Below are 24,813 nucleotides of genomic sequence, written 5' to 3'. Positions count from 1 at the left end.
CTGCAGCTGGTGAAAAAGATGTTTGGCATACAGAAGGCCTGCAGCTTACGAGGTGGGAGTGACGTTCCAGGAGTTCACACACAAGGGCAAAGAAGTTGGGAAGACCCCCAGAACAACCCCTGCGTGGCTATCGCTATCTCAGAGCTCCGGGGAAGGTCATGGGAGGCCATGCAAGACCTCACAGGCCTCACACAACCTTCCCAGGGGACGATAAGCAAGGCGGAGGGCTTAAAAACGCTTTCAGCAGCAGGAAACGCAAGGCAGAAATAGCTTCCTCCGTCTTGCTTCCCAAGATCTGGGAAGGTCACGCAAGATCTTGGACAGCTCCTTCCAACTATTCCCTCCCCACAAGCTCTCCGTTTATTTACTTATTTTCCTGCCACTCTCACAAAGCTGCAATCATCTAAGTAAAACAGGCATAAGTTGGGGTCTCCCGTATTCCGCTTATTTATTTTGAGCAAGCATTCGTCAACCGCCTGCCAGGCGCCCAAGAGTTAAAGTTCTACCCCGAAGTCTCTGCTGCGATACATCTGGTTGGCCCCCAAAGCAGCTTACCTGGTGCGCCTCGGCTCCAGTAACGTCAACAGCGCCTGAGTCCCGTTCACAAGGCAGCTCTCCGTCTGCTCGCCATCAAACATGTTCTTCAGAAGCTGCTCCACACATTCCTGCCTGGAAAAACCAAGGACAAGTTAGAGGCTACTTTTAAGGGGGGGGGGCGAATTCACAAGTCAAGATGCAGCAGCATTTTCCCCCAAACGAGCCCCCAAGCCTTGCCCCCCTCCCCACCCCTGGCTTCCAACCTGGCACGGCCTGCCCAGAGAATGGGGGGGAGGGGGAGCTGCCTGGCTGTGCACTGCTCCCCCTCCTCTCCCCCCTCCCTGGCTGCAGCTGGGCCATCAGCCTTCTTAAGCAGTGGACACTGATATTCAACAATTCCCCCTCCATGAGGCTCTGGCTGAGTACAGGTTTGACCCTGGGCCTCCTAAGTCCAACCCTCCAGCCACGACATCACACTGACTTTGAAATCTCCACAGGGCTGTCACATGGAGGATGGCCACCTGCCACGACTGCTTTAGCTGAGATTCCTGCATTGCAGGAGGTTGGACTAGATGCCCCTCGGGGTCCCTTCCAACTCTACAATTCTATGATTCGAACACAGCATCCCCACGAGAAGCTAACCGAGCGGGGAGACCCAAATCAGGTCCGGTGCCCTGGAAGCTGTGCTCCTCATCAGTAAAGGAGGCGCCTGCCTGCTCTGTCTTTTAAGAACTTCCACAAGAAAGTGGCCGAGAGCAGCCCCTGGTGCTTCTGCCCACTGTACTTACGACTCCAGAGCTGCCAGGAGTGGGTCGGGCTCAGCCACCTCTTGGAACTGGCTGCTCTGGTCCCTGCTGAGCCTTATGATGTCGCACAAGGTCTGGGAAGCGTTGGACTGCCTCTGCAAACAGGAGACGAGTCAGCCGTGGCAAAAGTGGTCTCCTCTCTCTCAGCCTTCAGAGAAAAGGGGGCAGGGCAGCTGACAGCAATGCAGAACCCCAAACCCCTAGAAAGGGAGGGAGGGAGGGGGCCAGTGTCCCCCTCTTGACTGAGCTTCTCGCCTGGGCTAAAGCCGTAATGATCAGGCATCCCCAAACTTCGGCCCTAAATCATCCCTGACCACTGGTCTTGTTAGCTAGGGATCATGGGAGTTGTAGGCCAAAACATCTGGAGGGCTGCAGTTTGGGGGTGCCTGGTAAAGATGGTGCAGCCCAGCAGGAAATGACTCCAAAGGTGAGGAGTCCCAGACTGAACTCCTGCCTGCCTTCTGTGCCCAGGAGTGGTTCTGCCCTAACACACAAACACACAAGCCGGCTACTCCACACTCTCCCCTCCACCTCCCAGCTTAAAAGCTCCACTAAGGGAAATTTTTAACGTGTGATGTTTTATTGTGTTTTTACTATTCTGTTGGGAGCTTCCCAGAGTGGCTGGGGAGGCCCAGCCAGATGGACGGGGTATAAGTAATAAATTATTATTATTATTATTATTATTATTATTATTATTATTATTATTAGGCAGGCACATGACCCCAGATTGTACTGCCTCAAAATCAGAGGAAGCCCAGAGGGTGGAGAGCAGGATCAGGCCCTTTCACTCGAGGATGAGGAACCTGTCGCCCCCCAACTGTTCATGGATGACAATTCCCACCCTCCATACTACTGTCGGGAGGGCCCCCTGCTCCCCACCTGTTTCAGGCCACGGGGAGTGGGGTCCCTGGACAGGACACCCCAGGCCAAAGCAAAAGCAGATCTATCGCACCAGGGTGGCAGAGGCTCTCACTTGTGGGACTGGGGAGGCAGGCCCACTCCAAGCTCTCTGAAGAGGCTGCAGCTCAACACTGGGTGGACCTGAGCCAAAGCTCACAAGAGGTGCTAATGGGTGTGTGAAATTTTGAAACTTGGCACCCAAAGGGGGAAGCAGACCAGACTGCAGAGGGGAGGGGGGGTGCTGGGGGCAAGCAGAGCACTGCCTGGCCCCGCCTGGGACCCAGGAGGCAGCCCCTCTCTTCCTTTCAGGAACCTCCCTCCACAGAAGCACCAGGCCCTTTTTTCCTTTCCACAACTTAGTTGGTCTTTAAGGTGCTACTGAAGGAATTTTTTTATTTTACTTCGATCCAGACCAACACGGCTACCTACCTGTAACCATTCCTTTCCACAATTAAGCGTCGCCACCACAGCTGCCCATTTTACGCTGGCACTGCCCAGAGCTTCCTGCCCACCCACTCCCACTGCTCATTGGCAAAATGTCTTGGTAGGTTCTCCCTGCAAAACAGCTTAAACCAAACAAAGGAAAGGTTTCTGCTAAGATGCTCTCAGAGACAGAGCTGGAGAGCCCCATAGACAGGAGGCTGCACTCACATCCTCATCCTGGTCAGGGCGGATCAGCTCCACAAGCCGCTGGATGATCCGTGCTTCATTCAGCCACTGCAGGGAAGGAGAGAAGAGGAAGCCGCCCCAGTGAGAAAGTCACCCTTGCATGGCCCACGCCAGGCCAAGGAGGCTGGACGAGTTCCCTTCATGGCCCTGCCAGTCTGGAGCTGGCTTCTCTCTGCCCTCCAGATGAAGCTCCACTTTCCGCCACCAAAAACAGCAGCTTCAGGACTCTGGCTATGTCAGTCCCTTCAGAAGTCATGGGGGGGCACCAGAATACAGTTGTACCTCGAAAGTCGAATGGGGTCCGTTCCGGAAGTCTGTTCAACTTCCAAAATGTTTGGGAACCAGGATGCAGCTTCCAAATGGCTGCAGGAAGTTCCAAAGAATGTTCACAAAGAGGAACACTCACTTCTGAGTTTGAAGCATTTGGAAGCCAAAACGTTTGACTTGCAAGGCGCTTGACTTCCGAGGTACGACTGTACAAGGCCCAAGAGGAGCCAACTGAGGTGCTTCCTCAGAGATCACGGTCTCCATTTCTTAAAGAGACAGGGCAACCATTGGAATTTCCTGACCAGCCCTTCACTTGACTCCTTGTATTTATGGTCGTTCATAATTTATTGTCTATCCTGCTGCCCATTGCTCTGATGGTATGAACTGGCAGCACCTAAACACTTCCATAAATAAAGAGCACATGTCACGAGGCCATTCTGCTTCCAGGCCAGCCTGGCCTCAGCAAAGGGACGTGGACGGAGCCTCCAGCATCCGAAGGAGCCAGCGGAGAACAGCCTTGCGCAGCTGCTCTTCCCAGCTCCCCACGAGGCCAAGGCCAAGCCGGACAGCAGAGAGAAAGCAAAGGAGCAAGGCCAGGGACACTGGAGTCTTGGGGGTCCCTCCCAACTCTACAATTCTACAACCCTCTGAGCCCAAGAGCATCCCTCACGTTTAGTACTTCCTGCCTCAGCGGAGCTGGCTCCACGCAGCTGATGAGTCGCAAGAGGAGGTCCATCATGGCAGACGTATCAATATGCTTCAGTACCAAGTCGAGGAAGTTGGCTTTCTTCCGCAAAAATGAAATCACCTAAAGAAAAAAAAGACAGGTTAGAGAGCTAGCTAGTTAGAGACAGCCTTGTGAATTATCCCTCAGCTGCCAACCAAAGAACAGTCAAAACCCAAAGGAGGCAGGCTGAGTCTAAGCTGGGGGACGGACGGATGGACTTCGCCTGACCTGCTCCGTCTTCCTGGCGATGAGGTTGCCGATGGTCTTGCTGAAGAAACTGGCAAGCAAAGGGTTCAAGGGTGGCTCGTGGTCCAGGAAGTCGTAGAGGATGTTCAGCAAGGCCTCATCCCCTCCGAGCCTGTCGTTGATCTGCGGCACATCAGACGTCAATAGTTCACAGGCTGTGTTGGGGTACCTGCAGGGACAGAGCCAAAACCAAGAGGGGAAGCTGCTGCCGCTGGTGCCGCTGGTGCCAAGAGCCATGGAGCCCAAAGGCAGCCAGGCAGAGACCCACCAGGGAGGCCAGGGGGCTTCGGAAGACACCCCACCCCCACCACCTCTGCCCTGAAATGGGAAAGAGGACAAGGCAGCCATCTCAAACTCGGGGCAGCTGGACATGCAGTCCATATGGAGCTTCTGCCAGAGCAAAAGACTCTCCTTCACCTGACGGGTTGATGGAGGAGGCAGTTTGTCTGCCAGCATAAATCTCGGCTCACAAAATAGAACTTGCCTCTTGGAAGTTCTCATGATGGGTGATGTGAATGGCAATTCCCCTGGGATAAGCAGGGCTACGCCTGGGGGGACCAGACTGCCAGGGTGACACCCCTGCCTGGGATCCCTCAGAGCTCCTCTCCACCAGCCTCCATGGCTCCAAAGCCTCTCTGCCATGGCGCTGGCTGGACGCAGCAGGATCCCAGCTTCCCTGGCAGAGCGGAGCATCCTTCTGGCCCAGGGACTCGGCCACGTTCAGGCTCTGGGCCCCTTTGCTGTCTGCCCAGGGCCTCTTCAGAGACAGCCCCGACGGTGCAGGATGCCCTCAGCCTCTGGATACCCACACAGATCTGCCTCTTCGCGTGCTGCTGGCTTGTTTGGTTGCCTCCATTCTTTTTATGTGCATGCCATTTTGTATAAACAACTGGCTTTGGGATTTTATTATTGTTTTGCTTCATTGCAAACTAGCTGGGAAGGGACTGCTGAAGAGTGCTGTATGAAGCTGGCATGCAAAGAAACGAAGGGCTCCCCCCGCTCTGCCCCAGGGCCCTATCAGGAAGGCCAGTTGGCAGGACTTCCAGGGCCAGGTACCTACTTGAAGCGGACCTTCTCGTCCATGTCCAGTGGGGGCTCATGGGTGATGAGGCTGACCAGCTCCTCCATGCAGTGCTGCTGACACAGGAAGTCCACCAGCTTGTGGTTCTGCGCTTTGCACTCCTGGAGGATGTCATCTTCGTCCATCAGCTCGGGCAGAGTCACATCCTCCTTGTCCAGCAGCTTGTCAACATGCGACGTGGTGTTCAGGTCAAATTTCCAGAACATGGTGAGTGTGAGCACCGACCTGCAAGGAGCCGGAGAGAGCAGCAGCAGCAGCAGCACAGTCAGCATAACGCTAGGCCAGAAGAGAGCCCCACGTCCCCTTTCCCTGAAAGACTCTGTGAATGCCTGGGCCAGGGCCCGAGAACCTCACAGGAACAGGTGCACTCTGGGAAAACTGGGTAACAGACGAGCCCGCCCCTTGGAGAAACTCCATCTTCTGCTAACTGGGCAGGAGTCCAGGCTATGCAGAAACGGGTAATAAACAGCCTCTTCCTACGGAGCTCCCTTACTGATTCTATTTATTTATTTATTTTAAAAAAAACCAGTGGTACTTTGGTTCTCAAACTTAATCCATTCTGGAAGTCTGTTCCAAAACCAAAGCTCTCCAAAAGCAAGGCGCACTTTCCCATAGAAAGTAATGCAAAATAGATTAATCTGTTCCAGACTCTTACAAACAACCCCTAAAACAGCAATTTAACATGAATTTTACTATCTAATGAGACCATTGATCCATAAAATGAAAGCAAGAAACAATGTACGGCAGTCACAGAATCAATCGATCAGTAGCTGAACTGGTTTGCACACACTCACAAAAACAAAACAAAAAGAGCCGGAAAAACAAAAATGCAAAACAAATAGGCAGACCTCAGTGTAACACTCAAAATGGAAGCGTAACACTCAAAATGGAGCACGTTCAGCTTCCAGAAAAAGTTTGCAAACCAGAACACTTACTTCTGCATTTGCAGTGTTTGGGTTCCAAGCTGTTTGAGTACCAAGGCGTTTGAGAACCAAGGGACCACTGTATTTATAGTCGTACCTCGGGTTATGAACTCTGCAAACCCAGAAGTATTTTCGTCGCATGCACGTTCTGCGCATGCACAAAGCATGAAAATCGCACTTTGCGCATGCGCAAAATGACACTTAGGGTTACAACCATTTCGGGTTACGAACTGTGTCCCGGAACGGATCGTGTTCGTAACCCGAGGTACCACTGTATGCTGCTTGTATCACAGAAATAAATCCCAGCGGTTTACAACAATATAGGAAAACGAAACATACAGCAAAATCATAACAAATTAAAAACAAGTTAAAAGCAAAAGCCTTGACCACAAACATCAGGAGACCCTTGTGGGGGGCTGCAGTCAGTAGGGACCAAATCCTGCAGTTTCCCTGCCCCTGCTAAGGCTGAGCTCTCCTCAGGTTAGAGGTTCCTCTTTCGTTTCCCACACCATCAGGGGGCACACAGTCCCTCCACCGACATGCAGGTCCCTGCAGCCCACCCTTTTCAAGGACTGTGCAAAGCCCAACGGCCCCCGGAGGAGTCAGGCTGCCAGCCATCCAGAGTTAGGCAGGGCCCTCCTTCTGTGCTGCAATACTGCTCAGCTGCATACCCGCCAACTTCTCCCTTTTTTCAAGGGAAATTCCCTTATGCTGAATAGGCTTCCTCACGAGAAAAGGGAAAACTTGGCAGCTATGGTTCAGCTGCCCTGTGGCCCCCGGGCGCTGACTGGGCTGCCCCTCACCCCCTCTTGCAGTCACTTTTAACATGGCTGCAGGTAGATTTCCACTCCAAATTCAATGGATGCTTCAGATGAAGGGAGCACATCCAGTCTTCTGGAAACCATCAAGAAAATGCTGGCTCCTGCAATATTCCCCAAGTGAAATGATGCCCAAACAGTTTGTCCCCTCCCCCCCCAGCATAATTCAGGTAGGAAACTCCTTGGTGCAGGGCTGGCTCCCTCAGCTTAGGATACTCTGAAAAGCACCATGCTAGTGAGGGACACAACAAAACTGGCCCCCTCCCATCTCACGGGGTGGCTGCATAAACCTTTTCCAAGGGGTGTGTGGAAGGTGGCCAAGCAAGAAAGGGCTTTTCGGCAGGGATTTCTTGTCCTGAAACACTTCCCTGAGGGAGACAGGCCTGGCTCCTAGTCAAACAGCTTTTTGGCCCCCAGCTAGGACTCTTTTAACATTCCTTCCCTACATATATTACCTCGGGGCCTGGGGGTGGAAGGGAACACATTGCTTGTTGCAAAATACATACTCCTAGGCAGCAGGGCAGCGGTGGACCAGATGCCATTCAGCTCAAGTCAAGCTGACTGGAGATCTATCACCTTTGAGCAGAAGAAAGGCTCTTCAGGGTTTTCACCAGATATTTTGTTCTCTTTGCAAACTAGGATAGAATCATAGAATCGTAGAGTTGGAAGGGACCACAAGGGCCATCCAGTCCAACCCCCTGCCAAGCAGGAAACACCATCAAAGCATTCTTGACATATGGCTGTCAAGCCTCCGCTTAAACACCTCCAAAGAAGGAGACTCCACCACACTCCTTGGTAGCAAATTCCACTGCCAAACAGCTCTTACTGTCAGGAAGTTCTTCCTAATGTTGAGGTGGAATCTTCTTTCTTGTAGTTTGAATCCATTGCTCCGTGTCCGCTTCTCTGGAGCAGCAGAAAACAACCTTTCTCCCTCCTCTATATGACCTGTACATGTCCCTCCTCTATATGACCTCTATATGTAACCTGTACAAACATAACCAATTACTATAATTCAACCCCCCCTTTTTTGTTTAAAAGGTGCTCCTGCAACATTGCCTGTGAGCTGGAAATAGAGCCCCTGGACCTGCAGGACTTGGCTTCTGGACCCCACCACTCTGGTGACCGTCTTCCTGTGTTTACAGAGGCTACACAGTCTTTATTTTCAGTTACATTTCAGGGAATTTATTGGCTGCTTGGGGTTAACAGGAAAATGGAGCAGGCATTTTAAAACCGCAATACCCCAAGCAGGGTGGCAACATGAGAAGGGGCCTTTTCTGCAGTGGCTCCCCCTTTGGGGGATGCTCTTCCTAGAGAGGCTCACCTGGCCCCATCCTTACATACCTTTAGGCAACAGGCAAAAACATTCCTCTTCTCCCTAGGCTTGGACTGATTAAACAATCCGTGGCCCTTGGGGGGGGAAGTATTTTTTTGTGTTACTATGGTATGTATTTTTATGTTTTTATATTGGAAACTGCCCTGTGATGATACTCATATGAAGGGCAGCATAGAACTTTAACTAAAAATAATAACAAAATAGTAATACATTTAAAGCCCACCTAAATTAATCCAAGAACTTGTGTTTTTAAAAGCATCATTCACCTGACTCCAAGACGGAAATGGTGGGCCCCCCCCAGGCATCTTTCCAAGGGCAGCCTGAGCCCCCCACTTGGGAGTCCCCTGAAGGCAGCAGCCCTCCATCTCCTCTGTGGCTAAGGGAAAAGTCTTCTAAATTTGATTAAAGAAGCATCACTGGACAATAGAGATGGGATGAATTAAATAGAGCGCTGCTCCCAGGCAATTCACCCATTGCAACAGTTAAGATTTGATGCAAAAGTGAATAATGGAGTTCGAGAGCTGGATGATTATGGAGGAGATAATGTGTTTAAGGACTAAACGAGGGAAGATCAGTGTTTAACTTCTGCTCAATGTCAGGAGAAAATGGGAGAGTTTAAGACACTCTTTTGAATCATTTTCAAATTAGACTCTCTCTCTTTCTCTTCCTGGGGAAAGCATCCACCATACCTGAAGGAGTGTCTCCACCCCCATCATTCAGCCCGGGCACTAAGGCTAGGCAATGTTGGGTTTTCAACATCATGGTGTATCCCAGACAAACATTGCAGTTTGGTGATACAGTGGTACCTCAAGTTAAGAACGTAATTCGTTCCGGAGGTCCGTTCTTAACCTGAAACTGTTCTTAACCTGAGGTACCACTTTAGCTAATGGGGCGTCCCGCAATTTCTGTTCTCATCCTGAAGCAAAGTTCTTAACCCAAGATACTATTTCTGGGTTAGTGCAGTCTGTAACCTGAAGCGTCTGTAACCCGAGGTACCACTGTATACCATGATGCTGAAAAAAGCTGCACTGGCCCCAGCCAGCGAGATGCCAGGAGAAACTGCTGCAGCTCTCATGGTGGAAGCTGAGGTGCTTTCACCCCAGCACCTTGCAGGCTGCGGCCAATACAGCTGGCCCCCGCCGGCTGTTCAGCCGGTGGGGGTGGGGGGGCGGAAAGGCTCCTGCCCCCAGCGGAGCCAGCCCCGATTCCCCTTCCACTCGCACTGGAACAGCAAGGACCTTGGGGTGCTTGGCCAAGCGCCCTCTGCCTTCGCTGGCATGGGCTCCATAAAACTGCTTGGCTGAGGCGAGGGCAGCAGCAGCGCGCTCCTCAGCCAAGCAGCTTGAAGAAGCAGAGGAAGGAACAAGCTGCATCGGCACTTCACTGATTCAGCTTGATTCTCCCTCTGCCGGGGCAGAGTACGATGGCAGTTTCACCATCAGTATATCCCCTCCCCCCACCGAGAGCTTTCTGGCCATCCTGCACCCTACAGCACTGCAAAGCACACAGGGCCAGCAGCCTCAGCCCCACTGCTCTTTGTAATGGGGCTGCGCAAGAAATGTCAGCAAGCCAGCAAGCAAGGGCTGCAAAGGAGCTCTGCTTTCAACCTCCCCTTCCTTTGCTACTGGACTATGGAGCACAAGGCCCACCCTGACCTAACCTCTGGCCCCATGTGTGCGTGGCAAGAGACTCTCTGCTTTCTATGGCATAAGGAGCCCAAGGGCATGCAGAATTAGGCCAGCTGAAACAAAAGGGCTTTGGCAGGATGAACCCTGCCTGGGGTCTCAGCAGAGTCGTTGGGTCTTACCCAAGAGCAGGTCCCCCTCCCCTGCAATGCTGGAAAAGGGGGGGCAGTATCCTGCCTGCACCCCCACCCTCCCAAGTCAGGCAGATGTGCCTGCCAGGTTTGGCCTGCGCTTGCCCTGCCCACACACCCCAAAGCCTTTCCTCTTGGCTTCTAGCTCATGCTCCACCAGCCAGGGCCTGGGGCTCCCTTTGAGGTTGTGCAAGGCTCACATTTCCTGGGGCCGCCTGACATTGTCCCTGTTAAGCTACTTCCAACTGGAAGACAGTCTCCCCATCCTTCCCAGGGAGACACAGGGAGTCCTTTGCTCCACCACCTCCCATGTGGAAGCCTCTTGGTGCAACACTGCGTGTTGTGCGCATCTCTAGGTAAGAACCTGAGAAGAGCCCTGTGGCTGGATCAAGCCCAAAGGGGCCCATCTAGTCCAGCATCCTGTGCTCACCGGGTCCAAGCAGATGCCTGCATGAAACATCCCCTGACAAAAGGGGGAAAGCCGCAAGCAGGGTGGATAAAAATCAATGATTTTTTTTAAAAAAATAAAAAAAATCGGATTTTTTTGATTTAAATCGGATTTTTTTGATTTAAATCGATTTTTTTGATTTAAATTGAATTTTTTAAAATAAAATGCTTTTTGAGGAAAATATATTACCATCCTAAGGTTATTCCATCATGAAATAAAGATTAGTTTTTTAATTTTGTAGAATAAGGTTGTATATGTTTAATTTTTTGGATAAATAAATTCCATTAATCCATTCACAATGTCATGCTCTTCCAGAGGTTTTTGTAAGATTATTGGGCAGTTTCTCTGCCTACAAGATATTATCACAGATGCTTGGTTTACTTTTGCAGTTCTCAAAACTGAATTTGACTCAACAGAGATCACATGCCTCTTCTTCACAGCAAAAATGTTATAACATGAACAGAGTTGAGAAAAAGACCTTAATCCTATTGTTCTACAAACCTATGAATACAGAAACAACCCCTTCAGTGCTAAGTTTCAAGAAGTTCAGTGAATAGAATAGAAACAATATTTTTCTGATTGTTTGGAGTGGACAGTATTTAAGTTTTTCATGTGTAGGCTGGGCTGACAGTCTAAGTTTCTTAAAATATATATATTTTGTTTTTGTTTAGCCAAATTAGTTAACAAACATGGATGTTTGTTTAAGCAAATAACATATGCTGTAATGTTATTGTTTCAGTTGAATAAATCTATTTAAATTGTTATTAAGGTAATGATTATTTTTCTCCTTCCTAAGTACAACAGTAAAGTTGTCCAAATATGAATAACCCATTAAACTGGGGATAAAAAACTAATATGAAAAGTTGTTATTCCAAAAACCTTCATCTACTTGCATATTAAAGTTATACCAGCAAGAATTAGTCTTTACGTAGAAAACTATGATTTAAATCAAGCCTTACTGACTAGTGATTTAAATCAAATCCACCCTGGCCGCAAGGAAGCTACTTCATACCAACAATTGTGAAGCTTCGGAGTTCCCACCAGGGACTCCAGCCAGGACCCCCTGAGAGGTGGGCACAGGGAGGGCACCTCTGCCCAGTGTAGCCTCCCCATTCCCTGCCCTGCAATGCTCTGAGGAAGCTGCCTTACACGGAGCTAGGCCTCAGGGGTCCATCCCTGCACTGACTGGCAGCGTCAGGGATGTTGCCTGGGACTGAATTTGGGTGCTGAGCCTTCTGCCAAAACACGGGGGCTCCAACACTGGCAGGTTTGCAACTCCACAGAAAGAAAGGTAAAAGCCGTCTGGAGCTGTGGCAACTTCCTTTGGGGAACTCAGATCTGAATAGACAGAAGTGGATGTGAAAGCACCAGGGAGACAGACAAGCCATCAAAGGAGCTTTTAACTTAGGCTCAAGACTTTAATTCTTCCCAAATGTTACATCAAACAATCGCCATTTTCTGCAGGCAGTTTCCATCCATACGAAGCTGCCTTTCAATGCCAAGGCCACAAGTGGATGCCAACCAACACCCACTTTTTTGTGCTGCTCAGCTGAAGAAACAGCAGTGGCTCCTCATTGTCAGGCCTCAGACCCAGTCCGAGCTTCGAGTCAGCTCCAACTTCTGTGCTGCTCCATTTACCTTCTCCTGCAGGCTCTGAGGCTGAGGACTGAGGAAGGCTAGTTGCTGTTTCATGGGCTCTTTGATATCTGAAGAGAGCTGCAACACTCTCTTTCAGGACAAAACAGACGGAATCATAGAATTATAGAGTTGGAAAGGACCCCAAGGGCCATCAAGGAAACTCAGCTAAAGTACCCATGACAGATGGCCATCCGACCTCTGCTTAAAAACCTCCAAGGAAGGAGAGTCCTTCCAAGGGAGTCCATTCCACTGCCAAACGGCTCTAACTGTCCGAAAGTTCTTCCTGATGTTTACAGTAGTTGGGATCGCCTTTCATGTAACTTGAATCCATCAGAGCAGGAGAAAACAAGCTTGCTCCATCTTCCACATGACAGCCCTTTAGATATTCAGATATGGCTATCGTTTTCCCTCTCAGCTTTCCAGGCTAAACACACCCAGACTGAACAGGGTTGCCTGATTTCTACACAGGCACACTAATAAGATCCTATTTGGATCTGACCATATATTGAGCTATCCTTTTCAGCAGTGGCGTAGCAAGGGGGGGCGATGGGGGTGGGTCACCCTGGGTGCCACCCTGGAGGGGGGGTGCCACTCGGCGCCCCCCACTGGGGAACATTTCTTTCCTGTTGCATGAGATTTTTCAACTGTTCTTATATGTTCTTTCAATGCTGATTTCATATCTGAAGTTGGTTTTGTTCTGTAAGCTCTAGTTTTTTGCAATTCATGTTTTTCACTTTTCACCAGAGCCAGAGCCGCGTTTTTTTTGGGGGGGGGGTGTTTGACAAAACAAATTCTGCACCAGGTACCACCTGGGCTTGCTACGCCTCTGCTTTTCAGAAGGGAAAAGCAACTTGCCAGCAGCCCCCCAGAGTTGGTGGCATTAGGGAGTTTTGTTTCTGAGAGTGCTAGTGGCTCCAGGCAGAAGTGCAGCTGATCAGAAGATATGACAAGGCCCTGAAACTGTGACTGTCACAGCTGCTTGCCAAAACCCGTCTCTGAAGAAAGAAGCCATGTTCCAAAACACACACACCCCTTCCTCCTCAAGTCCTGTTTGGGAGCTTTCCTGGGGAACCTTCCTGGCCAATGCCAGAAGCAGACCAAGAGGGTCCTCTGGCCTCATCCCAAAGGCACTTCTCACGGACCCCACACCCAGGCTCCTCCTTCGCATACTTCTGAGGGTCCTCTCCTACCAAATATGGACACCCCCTCCTGCTCCTTGGCAGTGCCCACAAGCCAAACGATAAAGAAAAGCCAGCAACAGCTCCTACCTCTTGTGCAAACCTTGTTTCAAAAGCAAGACCTTCGCCACAGACAGAGGTACATCTGGCTTCTTGGTTCAACAGAGGACTCCACTTCGAGAACACCTTCCATTGATCTCAGTTTACCTTTAGTTGCTGTTTTTGCCTGACAAATAAAAGGAAATGAAAACACCATTAATACTGAAAAGCACAAACCAAGCAGAAGGCCTCCAGGTGTAAGAAACTGCACCAGATAGAGAGGGCCAGTGGGTGGGTGGCTAAATGGACAAGGGTGCCATTTCCCACATGCCTAGCCTGATCCTGCACTGTACGTATTTACTCGGAGCCAAGTCTCAGCAAAGGATTGAGGGAGCCTTTCCTTACAGCCCCCTTCAGTTTGCAGACTCAGCTGTGAAAAGAGAAGAACACACATTTTGTTTTCCTGACACCGCTCAAAAGAAAGATCTAGGTTGTCAAGGAAACCCAAAGGCTACTTCCCCTCATTCCAAAAATCCTCACACCACCAGAATACAAGCACAGCGCATTCATTAAGGCCCCCTGCTCCATGAAAGAGGCAAAAGGGAATCCAGGTAATGTCCCCAAAATCCCTGCATGAGCCCAAGCCTGGCTGCAACCGAGCCCATCTCTCCCTTCTGCTCTTTCTGAGCAGACCTTGACTGGGTTTTCCCTTCAGCAGTCCAGACAGTTGGGGAAGGGAAACCTGGCATTTCATTGGGGGAAAGAGCAACAACACAGTGTAACAGATGCAATAAGAAATGCCCCCAAAGGTACACCAGCCGGCCAAAAGGTGGCAACAGGAAGCCTTCCCCAAGCCTGGAAGGACTCTGAATCTGAACTGAAGAATGCCTGAAGCCAGAGAAAAGGCACCACCTCACAAAGCAAACATGCTGAACCCCAGGGGCCCATCCGAAGCCTGGCTTACCCACCTGTACCCCATAACCACATCAAACTCAAACCAGTCGGGGGCCTTTAAGGAGGCCCTTTAGGAAAGAAAGGGGACTCTCCACAAGGCCACTGAGTTCTTTTCAGCACTGGGTGCTATTTCCAGGCAATGAGGACAAAGCGAAAGGGGCAGAAGCCAACATCTGGTGACCTGGGGGCACAGACCTGGAGGTGCTGAACAGGGAACATTTTCAACACACTGCCAAAACACAATATGCTGTGGCCTGTGGCCTTCGCTTCCTCTTACTCCTTCCCAAAGAACAAGAATTTCAATCCTTTCACATGCTCTGGGGTCCACAAACACGCAGGCACACATGCACGTGTCACTTCCAATGGCACACCACAAACCGCCAAAGGTCAGTGGGGCAAAGAGAGTCTCCTTGTCCCTTCCTGACCTGAGCCCAGTGAGAGAGCCGGGCTCTGCCTGCCCCCAGCCACCTCTGCCAAAGGCCCATTCCCAAAAGGCAGCTGGCTGTGAATGTCCAGCCAAGTCTCCATACACAAGCCAAATGGGGCCAATCCAGCAGCCATTTGCCGTGTGGGGAGTCCCCCCTCCCACAACTTCCCAACCATGGCAACAATGTCTTTTCTGGCTTCTCATCCTGCTGGCTGCTCAGAGGAACATATTGATCGGAGCCCAGCTAGATCCAGAATGGAAGGCTGCCAACCTCAGGATCCCTCTAACCCCCAGAAAGAATATGGAGTAGATGATTCAGCAGGGGAAATACAGCCCAGAAAAAGTAAGGAGGTAGTACAAGAATACTTGGCTAGTTTAGATGCATTCAAGTCTCCAGGGCCAGATGAACTACATCCAAGAGTATTAAAAGAACTGGCAGAGGTGATTTCAGAACCACTGGCAATAATCTTTGAAAATTCCTGGAGAACAGGCGAAGTTCCAGCAGACTGGAGGAGGGCAAATGTTGTCCCCATTTTCAAAAAGGGGAAAAGAGAGGACCCAATTACCGCCCAGTCAGCCTGACATCAATACCAGGAAAGATTCTAGAGCAGATCATTAAGCAAACGGTCTGTGAGCACCTAGAAAGAAACTCTGTGATCACTAAAAGTCAGCATGGGTTTCTGAAAAATGAGTCATGTCAGACTAATCTGATCTCATTTTTTGACAGATTTACAAGCCTGGTAGATGAAGGGAATGCTGTGGATGTAGCCTATCTTGATTTCAGCAAGGCCTTTGACAAGATGCCCCATGATATTCTTGTAAAGAAGCTGGTAAAATGCGGGCTAGACAATGCTACCATTCAGTGGATTTGTAGCTGGCTTACTGACCGAACCCAAAGGGTGCTCATCAATGGCTCCTCCTCATCCTGGAGAGTAGTGACTAGTGGGGTGCCACAGGGTTCTGTCTTGGGCCCAGTCTTATTCAACATCTCTATCAATGACTTGGATGATGGGGTTGAGGGCATCCTGAGCAAGTTTGCAGACGACACCAAATTGGGAGGGGTGGCTAATACCCCAGAGGACAGGGTCACACTTCAAAATGACCTTAACAGATTAGACAACTGGGCCAAAGCAAACAAGATGAATTTTAACAAGGAGAAATGTAAAGTACTACACTTGGGCAAAAAAAATTGAAAGGCACAAATACAGGATGGGAGACACCCGGGTTGAGAAAAGTACATGTGAAAAGGATCTAGGAGTCTTGGTAGACCACAAACTTGACATGAGACAACAGTGTGATGCAGCAGCTTAAAAAGCCAATGCAATTCTGGGCTGCATCAATAGGAGTATAGCATCTAGATCAAGGGAAGTAATAGTACCACTGTATTCTGATCTGGTCAGACCTCACCTGGAGTACTGTGTCCAGTTCTGGGCACCACAGTTCAAGAAGGATACTGACAAGCTGGAACGTGTCCAGAGGAGGGCAACCAAAATGGTCAAAGGCCTGGAAACAATGCCTTATGAGGAACAGCTTAGGGAGCTGGGTATGTTTAGCCTGGAGAAGAGAAGGTTAAGGGGTGATATGATAGCCATGTTCAAATATATAAAAGGATGTCATATAGAGGAGGGAGAAAGGTTGTTTTCTGCTGCTCCAGAGAAGTGGACACGGAGCAATGGATTCAAACTACAAGAAAGAAAATTCCACCTAAACATTAGGAAGAACTTCCTGACAGTAAGAGCTGTTCGGCAGTGGAATTTGCTGCCAAGGAGTGTGGTGGAGTCTCCTTCTTTGGAGGTCTTTAAGCAGAGGCTTGACAGGCATATGTCCAGAAGGCTTTGATGGTGTTTCCTGCTTGGCAGGGGGTTGGACTGGATGGCCCTTGGGGTCTCTTCCAACTCTCTGATTCTATGATTCTATGATTCTATTCTAATAGATTAGAAAACCTAGGACTGCCACGAGTCCAAGCAATAATGCCTTCGAAAATGGCGTTTGGGCAGAATTTCATAAAAGCGGTTAAGATGTCTGGGGAAACTCGGTATATAGCAGCCCATATCAGCAGGGTTTTTGGGTGTGTTTAAAAAAAAAAAATTAACAACCTTTGTGTCCTGATCTTCGCTTTTTGAAATATGGCAACCCTAAGAAAACCATTCTACTCTCGTTCTTGGTGACAGTGAGTGAGATTTTCTGGGTAAATGCTTGCTTTTTGAACCCAAGTCTGCAGCATGAGACAAAGTGTTTTCTAGCTGTTCCTGGAGATGAGTTAGCAAAGTTTGCTGATGACACCAAGTTGTTCATGGTGGTTTTTAACTAGAAGAGGCTGTGAAGTCGCTCAGATTCGGGAAGAGGTAGACTCCACCGTGGGAGCAGGGCCGGGGCGGGGGAGTGCTAGAGTCCTGTCTAGTCAAGTTTTGTGGGATCAATTTCAATCTGTTACCTCTGAGGATGTGGACAGGCTGCTTAGACGAATGAAACCAACCACCTGTCTCCTTGATCCTTGCCCATCCTGGCTTATAAAAGCTAGCCAGGAAGGGCTGGGCGATGGGCTTCGCGGGTTGGTAAATGCTTCTCTCCATGAGGGAGCCTTCCCAGACCCGCTGAAAGAGGCGGTTATTAAACCGCTTCTTAAAAAACCATCTTTAGATCCGGCCATTATGGCCAACTATCGCCCAGTCTCAAATCTTCCATTCTTGGGCAAGGTGATTGAGCGAGTGGTTGCGGAACAACTCTAGGCATGCCTGGAAGAAGCGGACCATTTGGATCCCTTCCAGTCAGGATTCAGGCCTCATCATGGGACTGAAACTGCCTTGGTCGCACTGGTCGATGATCTCCGGCGGGCTAGGGACAAAGGTGAGAGCTGTTTCCTTGTTCTGCTGGATCTCTCAGCGGCTTTTGACACCATCGACCATAACATCCTTCTGGACCGTCTAGAGGGCTTGGGAGCTGGGGGCACTGTCATGCAGTGGTTCCGCTCCTTCCTCCTGGGCCGTGTTCAGAAAGTGGTGGTGGGGGATGAGTGTTCAGACCCCTGGGCTCTCACTTGTGGGGTGCCTCAGGGTTCTGTCCTCTCCCCCATGCTTTTTAACATCTATATGCAGCCGCTGGGAGAGATCATCAGGGGGTTTGGGCTGGGTGTCCATCAGTATGCTGATGATACCCAGCTCTACCTCTCTTTTAAATCAGAACCAGTGAAGGCGGTGAAGGTCCTGTGTGAGTGCTTGGAGGCGGTTGGAGGATGGATGGCGGCTAACAGATTGAGATTGAATCCTGACAAGACAGAAGTACTGTTTGTGGGGGACAGGAGGCGGGCGGGTGTGGAGGACTCTCTGGTCCTGAATGGGGTAACTGTGCCCCTGAAAGACCAGGTGCGCAGCCTGGGAGTCATTTTAGACTCACAGCTGTCCATGGAGGCACAGGTCAACTCCGTGTCCAGGGCAGCTGTCTATCAGCTCCATCTGGTACGCAGGCTGAGTCCCTACCTGCCCACTGACTGTCTCTCCAGAGTGGTGCATGCTCTAGTTATCTCTCGCTTGGACTACTGCAATGCGCTCTACGTGGGGCTACCTTTGAAGGTGACCCAGAAACTACAACTAATCCAGAATGCGGCAGCTAGACTGGTGACTGGGAGCGGCCGCCAAGATCACATAACACCGGTCCTAAAAGACCTACATTGGCTCCCAGTACGTTTCCGAGCACAATTCAAAGTGTTGGTGTTGACCTTTAAAGCCCTAAACGGCCTCGGTCCGGTATACCTGAAGGAGCGTCTCCACCCCCATCGTTCTGCCCAGACACTGAGGTCCAGCTCCGAGGGCCTTCTGGCGGTTCCCTCATTACGAGAAGCCAAGTTACAGGGAACCAGGCAGAGGGCCTTCTCGGTAGTGGCACCCACCCTGTGGAATGCCCTCCCACTAGAGGTCAAAGAGAACAATTACCAGACCTTTAGAAGGCATCTCAAGGCAGCCCTGTTTAGGGAAGCTTTTAATGTTTGATGGATTTCTGTATTTTAGAATTTCTGTTTTTTTGGAAGCCGCCCAGAGTGGCTGGGGGAACCCGGCCAGATGGGCGGGGTATAAATAATATATTATTATTATTATTATTATTATTATTATTATTATTATTATTACTACTACTACTCCAAAAGGATCTCTCCAAACTGGGTGAATGAGTTTTAAAATGAAAAATCGGATGCAGCGTTAACAAGCGTAAGGGGAAGCATGCACGCAGGGGCAAAATATCCTAGCATTACATAGATGCTACTGAGGTCTGAGCTGGCGGTGGCTGACCAAGAATGCCTTGGGCTTTGCTTCCCCTGTGGGCCCAGGCAGAAGGGAATCCTCAGAGGCTCCTTTTCGGTTGGGGGCAGTATTAGAAACTGGGACAGAAAAGTGCCATTTGACGATTAGCTTATACACCTGAGTTTCTAACACTGGCCAAACCCTGTGCAAGAGTCAGCAGTAAATGAATGGAACAGAAGTTACAACAGAGAAAGTTAGGAAAGAGGAAGAACAGACAGGAGGCAAGGAAGCCCTTGCAGATGTAGAGGGGGGGGGAGGGCTGGCTGGAGAGGGGGAGGAGATGGAAGGAAAAGAAACTTCCACTCTTAAACAAGGAATTGGATGAAAACAGGGAGAAAAGCAAAACATCTCGTTCAATATTCCCATTAGAGTAGGGTTGCTGTGAGCAGACACTGTTGGACACTCAGCACCAGTCCTAGTGGGGGACAGAACCACCACATTTTGTGCTCCAACAATCCCTTTAGTTTAGTTTAGTCGTTCAGTCGTGTCCGACTCTTCGTGACCCCATGGGCCATAGCACGCCAGGCACTCCTGTCTTGCACTGCCTCCCGCAGTTTGGTCAAACTCATGTTCGTAGTTTCGAGAACACTGTCCAACCATCTCGTCCTCTGTCGTCCCCTTCTCCTAGTGCCCTCCATCTTTCCCAACATCAGGGTCTTTCCCAGGGAGTCTTCTCTTCTCATGAAGTGGCCAAAGTATTGGAGCCTCAGCTTCACGATCTGTCCTTCCAGGGAGCACTCAGGGCTGATTTCCTTCAGAATGGATAGGTTTGATCTTCTTGCAGTCCATGGGACTCTCAAGAGTCTCCTCCAGCACCATAATTCAAAAGCATCAATTCTTCGGCGATTAGCCAACAATCCCTAGGCACCTGCAAAATGAATCCCATGAAAACCATCCTAGCTAGTGGCTGTCACTACATATTGGAAGATGGAGACAAACCTTCCATCCCTTTTTCTCTACCCCATGCACTGATTTAGGCAACGAGTATTCAGAGGCATTGGCTGCCTCTAGCAGTGGAGACGACAGCCAGCATGGCTAGGAGCCATGGGTAACCTTGTTCTCCTTCCAGAATCCTCTCTTAAAGCCATCCAAGTTGCTGTTCATCATGGCATCTTCTGGGAGCAAATTCCCCAGTTTCACTATGCATTACGTGAATAACTTTATTTTGTCTGTCCTGAATCTTCCCATTCAGCTTTGTGGGAGGCCCCAGTTTATCCACATGCATAATTTTACACACCTCTATCATCAGTAATTTATTAATCTCCTTCTACACCATCATCTCAAGCCAACGTACAATAAAAACAGCAAAATACAGTTAGTAACAGATACTAGTAGCAGAAGATACATTTGAAGTATGAATAAAACACTACAAAATAGCCACTCCTGGCAAAGGCCCATTCATCCAGCTGGAAAAGCCTACCAGGACAGAAATGTCTTCATTTCAACTGTTTCCAGAAAATTCAGACAGCGGGAACCTGTCAGATCTCAGCAAGAATGCTATTCCACAGAACAGGGGCTCTGCTCCAATTTTTGGAACTTGCAGGAGAATCTTTCCTACAGGCCACAGCAGCCTACTGGGTGCATAAGACAAAGGGTGGCTTCTCAGGCACCCCGGTCCTGCGCTGCACAGGGTCTTCTATGTTAGCCCAACACCTTGATTTTGGCCCCGTGCCAAGCCAGGTGTTCTTTGCTGGCAGTTGTTTCCCTCTCAGGAAAGCCTGCTCCATTCTGAACCAGCTTCAGCCTCCAAACCAACCCCAAGGGCAGCCCCACAGAGTGCATTGCGGTAATCAAACCATGAGGTTGCCAATGCACCAACAACTGTGGTTAAGCTACCCTTGGCCAAGAACGTCCACAGCTGTCTTACCAAACAAGGTCAGAGAAATGCCCAACTAGCTGCCAGAACATGTGCGCATCCAGCAGGAGAGCGGGATCCATGAACAGTCCAACTGCACACTTGCTGCTTCTGGGATAGCGTGACCCCATCTAGGACAAGCAACTGCAGACTTCCCAAACGCAGGAACGATTCACCCACAGAGCTTCTTCCCCCATGCCAGGCTTCAGGCACAGCTTATTAGCCCTCCTCCAGCCCACCTACTCAGCCATTCCCAATTCAGATGTTACAGAGAAACAGAGTTGGGTATCATCACAAACTCACGACACCTTGCTCCGAAACTCCTAATGACCACTCTCAACTCCAGATGTTAAACAGCACTGGAGACCGTAAGGGCCATGCGGCATCCCACAGCTCAAAAGCCAAAGGACATCTCAGTTTCTGCAACCTGATGCCCAATGGTATCAAAAGAACAACTGGACTAGATGGGCCCCTTTGGTCTGATCCAGAACGTCAGAAAGTTGAAAGAGCCTGCTGGATCAGGCCAGTGGCCCATCTGGTTCAGCGTCCTGTTCTCACAGTGGCCAAGCAGAGCCCCCTTTTGGGAAACCCGCAAGTAGGTCCCAAGCATAAGAGCCTGATCCCTTTCACCAGCCACCATGGCTAGCAGACATTAAGAGCCTTCTCCTCCTCCATGAATTAGCCTAATTCTCTTCCAAAGCCCTCTAGGTAGCTGGCCATCATTGCCTCCTGTGGGAGGGAGTTCCAGAGTTTTAACTATGTGCTGCCTGATTAAGCATTTTCTTTTATCTTTTTATTATCTATTTACTTATTAAATTTTTATACCGCCTTTCGCGTGAATATTACAGGGTGATTCACAACATAAAAACACAAACCGAGAACACAAAATACATTACGAAACAAAAACAGACCAATAAGCCCCCCAAAAAAACCAATTTAAAAGGCATAGAATGTTAATCAGCCCAAGGCCTGGTTGAAGAAAAGCGTTTTTGCCTGGCACCTAAAGGTATGCAATGAAGGCACCAAGGGAGCCTCTCCAAGGGGAGACTCTTCCAATTATTTAGCTTTATTGGATGTCCAGAATTATAGAATCAAAGAGTTGGTAGGAACCAAGAAGATCATCTAGTCTAAGTTAACCCCCTGCAATGCAGGAATCTTTCGCCTGATGTGGGGCTCAAACCCATCACCCTGCGGTTCAGAGTCTCATTCTCTGAGCTATCCCTCCATTCTAGTGTTATGAAAGAGAGGACAAAACTATCCACTTTCTCTACACATCATGCATGGGTTTATGAACTTCCACAGCCTCTTACAGCTGCAGGGATAGTCCCATGTTTACCAGGACTACCTCTGCTGAAGGTGAGCCTCCTCACAGATGCCTACATCCCAAGTCGTCCAGGGCTTCACCCATCCAACGAAGCCCCCTCGGCAGCCCAAGCAGGTGCTGTGTCCCTGAGGTGCCAGGTAGCCCTCACAGCAGCAGAATCCGGCACTAGCCACATCAAACCAAGCCCCCCGACCACCTCCCATGGGTGCCCTATGCACAGGGCCCAAGGCAGAATTGGGAGGTGAGCAGCACCCAGGGTGGATCTAGGGGAGAATGACCAGTTCAGTTGTACTGGGCGTGGAATTTCTGGGGCGCTGGATTTTGGGACCACTGGAACTGGAGACTGGCAGAGCATGCAGAACCATGGCTCCACTGCCCTGGTTCAGGAACAGCTCTGGCTGGCGAACCAGCCATAACTGGGGGGGGGGAGAATATTCTTAGCCACAGAAGCCACCTGGACCTCAAAGGGCAAAGGTGGGTTGAGGAACAACCGCCCCCCAGGCCATGCAGCTGCCCCTTTGAAGGCAAGCAGGACTCCATCCGGAGCAGGCCAGAGACCAAGTTCCTGGGGAAGCTCTCCCTCAACCCTCCATATTCCGGGGATCCTGCTTCCAGGCCCCTGGCTGCCTCCAAGCCCTGATCCTGCACCAACACACCTCCATCTGGTGGGGAAGCAGTCTTTTTTATTTTTTAGATTCTTTATTACAGAAGAATTTACACAGAAAATAAACACATTAAAAAACAACACAAACAGACCATAGACACTAACAACACCTCATTTGACATTACGTACCCTTTAACTTCTGATTCACCTCACTGTGCTTTGTATACCTTACTAGTCTATTTGCCAGGAGGTAATGGGACCAGTGGCCAAAAAAACTAAGCTCATGGCCACTCATCACCTCCTGGCAAATAGAAGGGGAAGAAATGGAGGCAGTGAGGGATTTTACTTTCTTGGGTTCCATGATCACTGCAGATGGTGACAGCAGTCACGAAATTAAAAGACGCCTGCTTCTTGGGAGAAAAGCAATGACAAACCTAGACAGCATCTTAAAAAGCAGAGACATCCTTGCCGACAAAGGTCTGTATAGCTAAAGCTATGGTTTTCCCAGTAGTGATGTATGGAAGTGAGAGCTGGACCATAAAGAAGGCTGATCGCCAAAGAATTGATGCTTTTGAATTATGGTGCTGGAGGAGACTCTTGAGAGTCCCATGGACTGCAAGAAGATCAAACCTCTCCATTCTTAAGGAAATCAGCCCTGAGTGCTCACTGGAAGGATAGATCCTGAAGCTGAGGCTCCAATACTTTGGCCACCTCATGAGAAGAGAAGACTCCCTAGAAAAGACCCTGATGTTGGGAAAGATGGAGGGCACAAGGAGAAGGGGACGACAGAGGACGAGATGGTTGAATGGTGTTCTCGAAGCTACCAACATGACAACAGTGTATCTGACGAAGTGTGCATGCACACGAAAGCTCATACCAAAATAAAAACTTAGTTGGTCTTTAAGGTGCTACTGAAGGATTTTTTTTATTTTGGTACCAACATGAGTTTGACCAAATCGCGGGAGGCAGTGGAAGACAGGAGTGCCTGGCGTGCTCTGGTCCATGGGGTCAGCCCCGATCGACTAAACGACTAAACAACAAAGTCTATACGCACATCATTTTTATTATTCTTTTCAGTTAGTTATCAGGAAAAAATTTACTTTATAATTTCCTTCATCTTCAAGATTCAATCCAAGTCTGTCAGGAGATTTGTGTTGTTGTTGAGTCTTTTAAGATATTCTCTGAACATGGTCCAATCTTTACTCCATTTCTGGTTAGAATTTCCTCTTCTTCTCCCTCCCTGGGGACGCCAAAGTCCTGCCCGCTGACGTCCGCCCCCTCCAGGAGAAGCAGGCCGGGGGAAGGCGGCGGGGCCCGTGAGCTCCCTCTCGGGAGGCGGGCCTGCAGGTAGCAGTCCCCCGGCGCAGCGGGCAGGGCCTGGCCCTTCCCCAGAAGAGGCCCGGGGTTTCGGGAGCTGCCGGAGGCTAGCCACCCCCACCCGCCACGAGCCCCCCCGGGGGGGGCAGAGGGACCGTCGCTGCCGGCTCTGCGGGGCGCTTCTCGCTCGCCGAAGGGGAGCCGCTCGGTGGTGCTTCCAGGGCCAGGCGCAGTCTACCTGAGGAAGAGGCCCACGCGAGGCGGGGAGGGGGCGGAGGGGGGTTCCGTTTCCATAACCCGGAGGAGGCCGCTCTCTCTCCCTCCCTCCCTGGAGGCCTTACCTGGGGCGGAGGTGGAGGGAATCCCGAGGCGCCTCCTGGGCCGGCCGGCCTGCCTCGCTCTCCCTCCGCCGGGACTCGCGGCTTCGCGGCCTCCCCTCAGCTCCAAAATGGCGGCGCCGACAGAGAGCGCGGGAGGGGGAGAGGCCAGGCGCGCCTGCGCACAACGACCCAGGTCGGCCAGAGGAGGCGGAGGACCCGGCCGGCCTCGCGGGAGCAAACGGCAAACGCCGCCTCCCCCTCCTCCCGGGCGCGAGGACTATCTGCCGCCGCCGC

General features: G+C 50.3%; 1 protein-coding gene across 4 annotated transcripts in view; it reads right to left on the bottom strand.

The window, feature by feature from the left end:
- The window catches only part of PPP6R2 (protein phosphatase 6 regulatory subunit 2), a 46,567-nt gene extending 21,813 nt beyond the window's left edge, over positions 1-24,754 (bottom strand). The window contains exons 1-8 of one of the 4 annotated variants that reach the window (XM_035127189.3): positions 24,541-24,754; positions 13,478-13,613; positions 5,213-5,458; positions 4,135-4,321; positions 3,850-3,987; positions 2,895-2,960; positions 1,326-1,438; positions 556-669 (exon numbers count right to left, since the gene is read on the bottom strand). In XM_035127189.3, the coding sequence (XP_034983080.3) occupies positions 556-669; positions 1,326-1,438; positions 2,895-2,960; positions 3,850-3,987; positions 4,135-4,321; positions 5,213-5,439 (845 nt within the window). In that variant the 5' untranslated portion in view covers positions 5,440-5,458; positions 13,478-13,613; positions 24,541-24,754. Of the gene's footprint in view, positions 1-555; positions 670-1,325; positions 1,439-2,894; positions 2,961-3,849; positions 3,988-4,134; positions 4,322-5,212; positions 5,459-13,477; positions 13,614-23,982; positions 24,389-24,540 lie in introns of those variants that run through there. The other 3 variants (XM_060279357.2, XM_060279356.2, XM_088651773.1) reach the window with 3 other exon arrangements.
- Between the last annotated feature and the right edge of the window lie 59 nt (positions 24,755-24,813).

Source organism: Zootoca vivipara, chromosome 9, assembly GCF_965207765.1.
Source record: "Zootoca vivipara chromosome 9, rZooViv2.hap1.1, whole genome shotgun sequence".
In the NCBI taxonomy this organism is placed as follows: Eukaryota; Metazoa; Chordata; class Lepidosauria; order Squamata; family Lacertidae; genus Zootoca; species Zootoca vivipara.
Note: the sequence above shows the minus strand (reverse complement) of the source record. Positions and strands in the feature narration are given on the sequence as shown.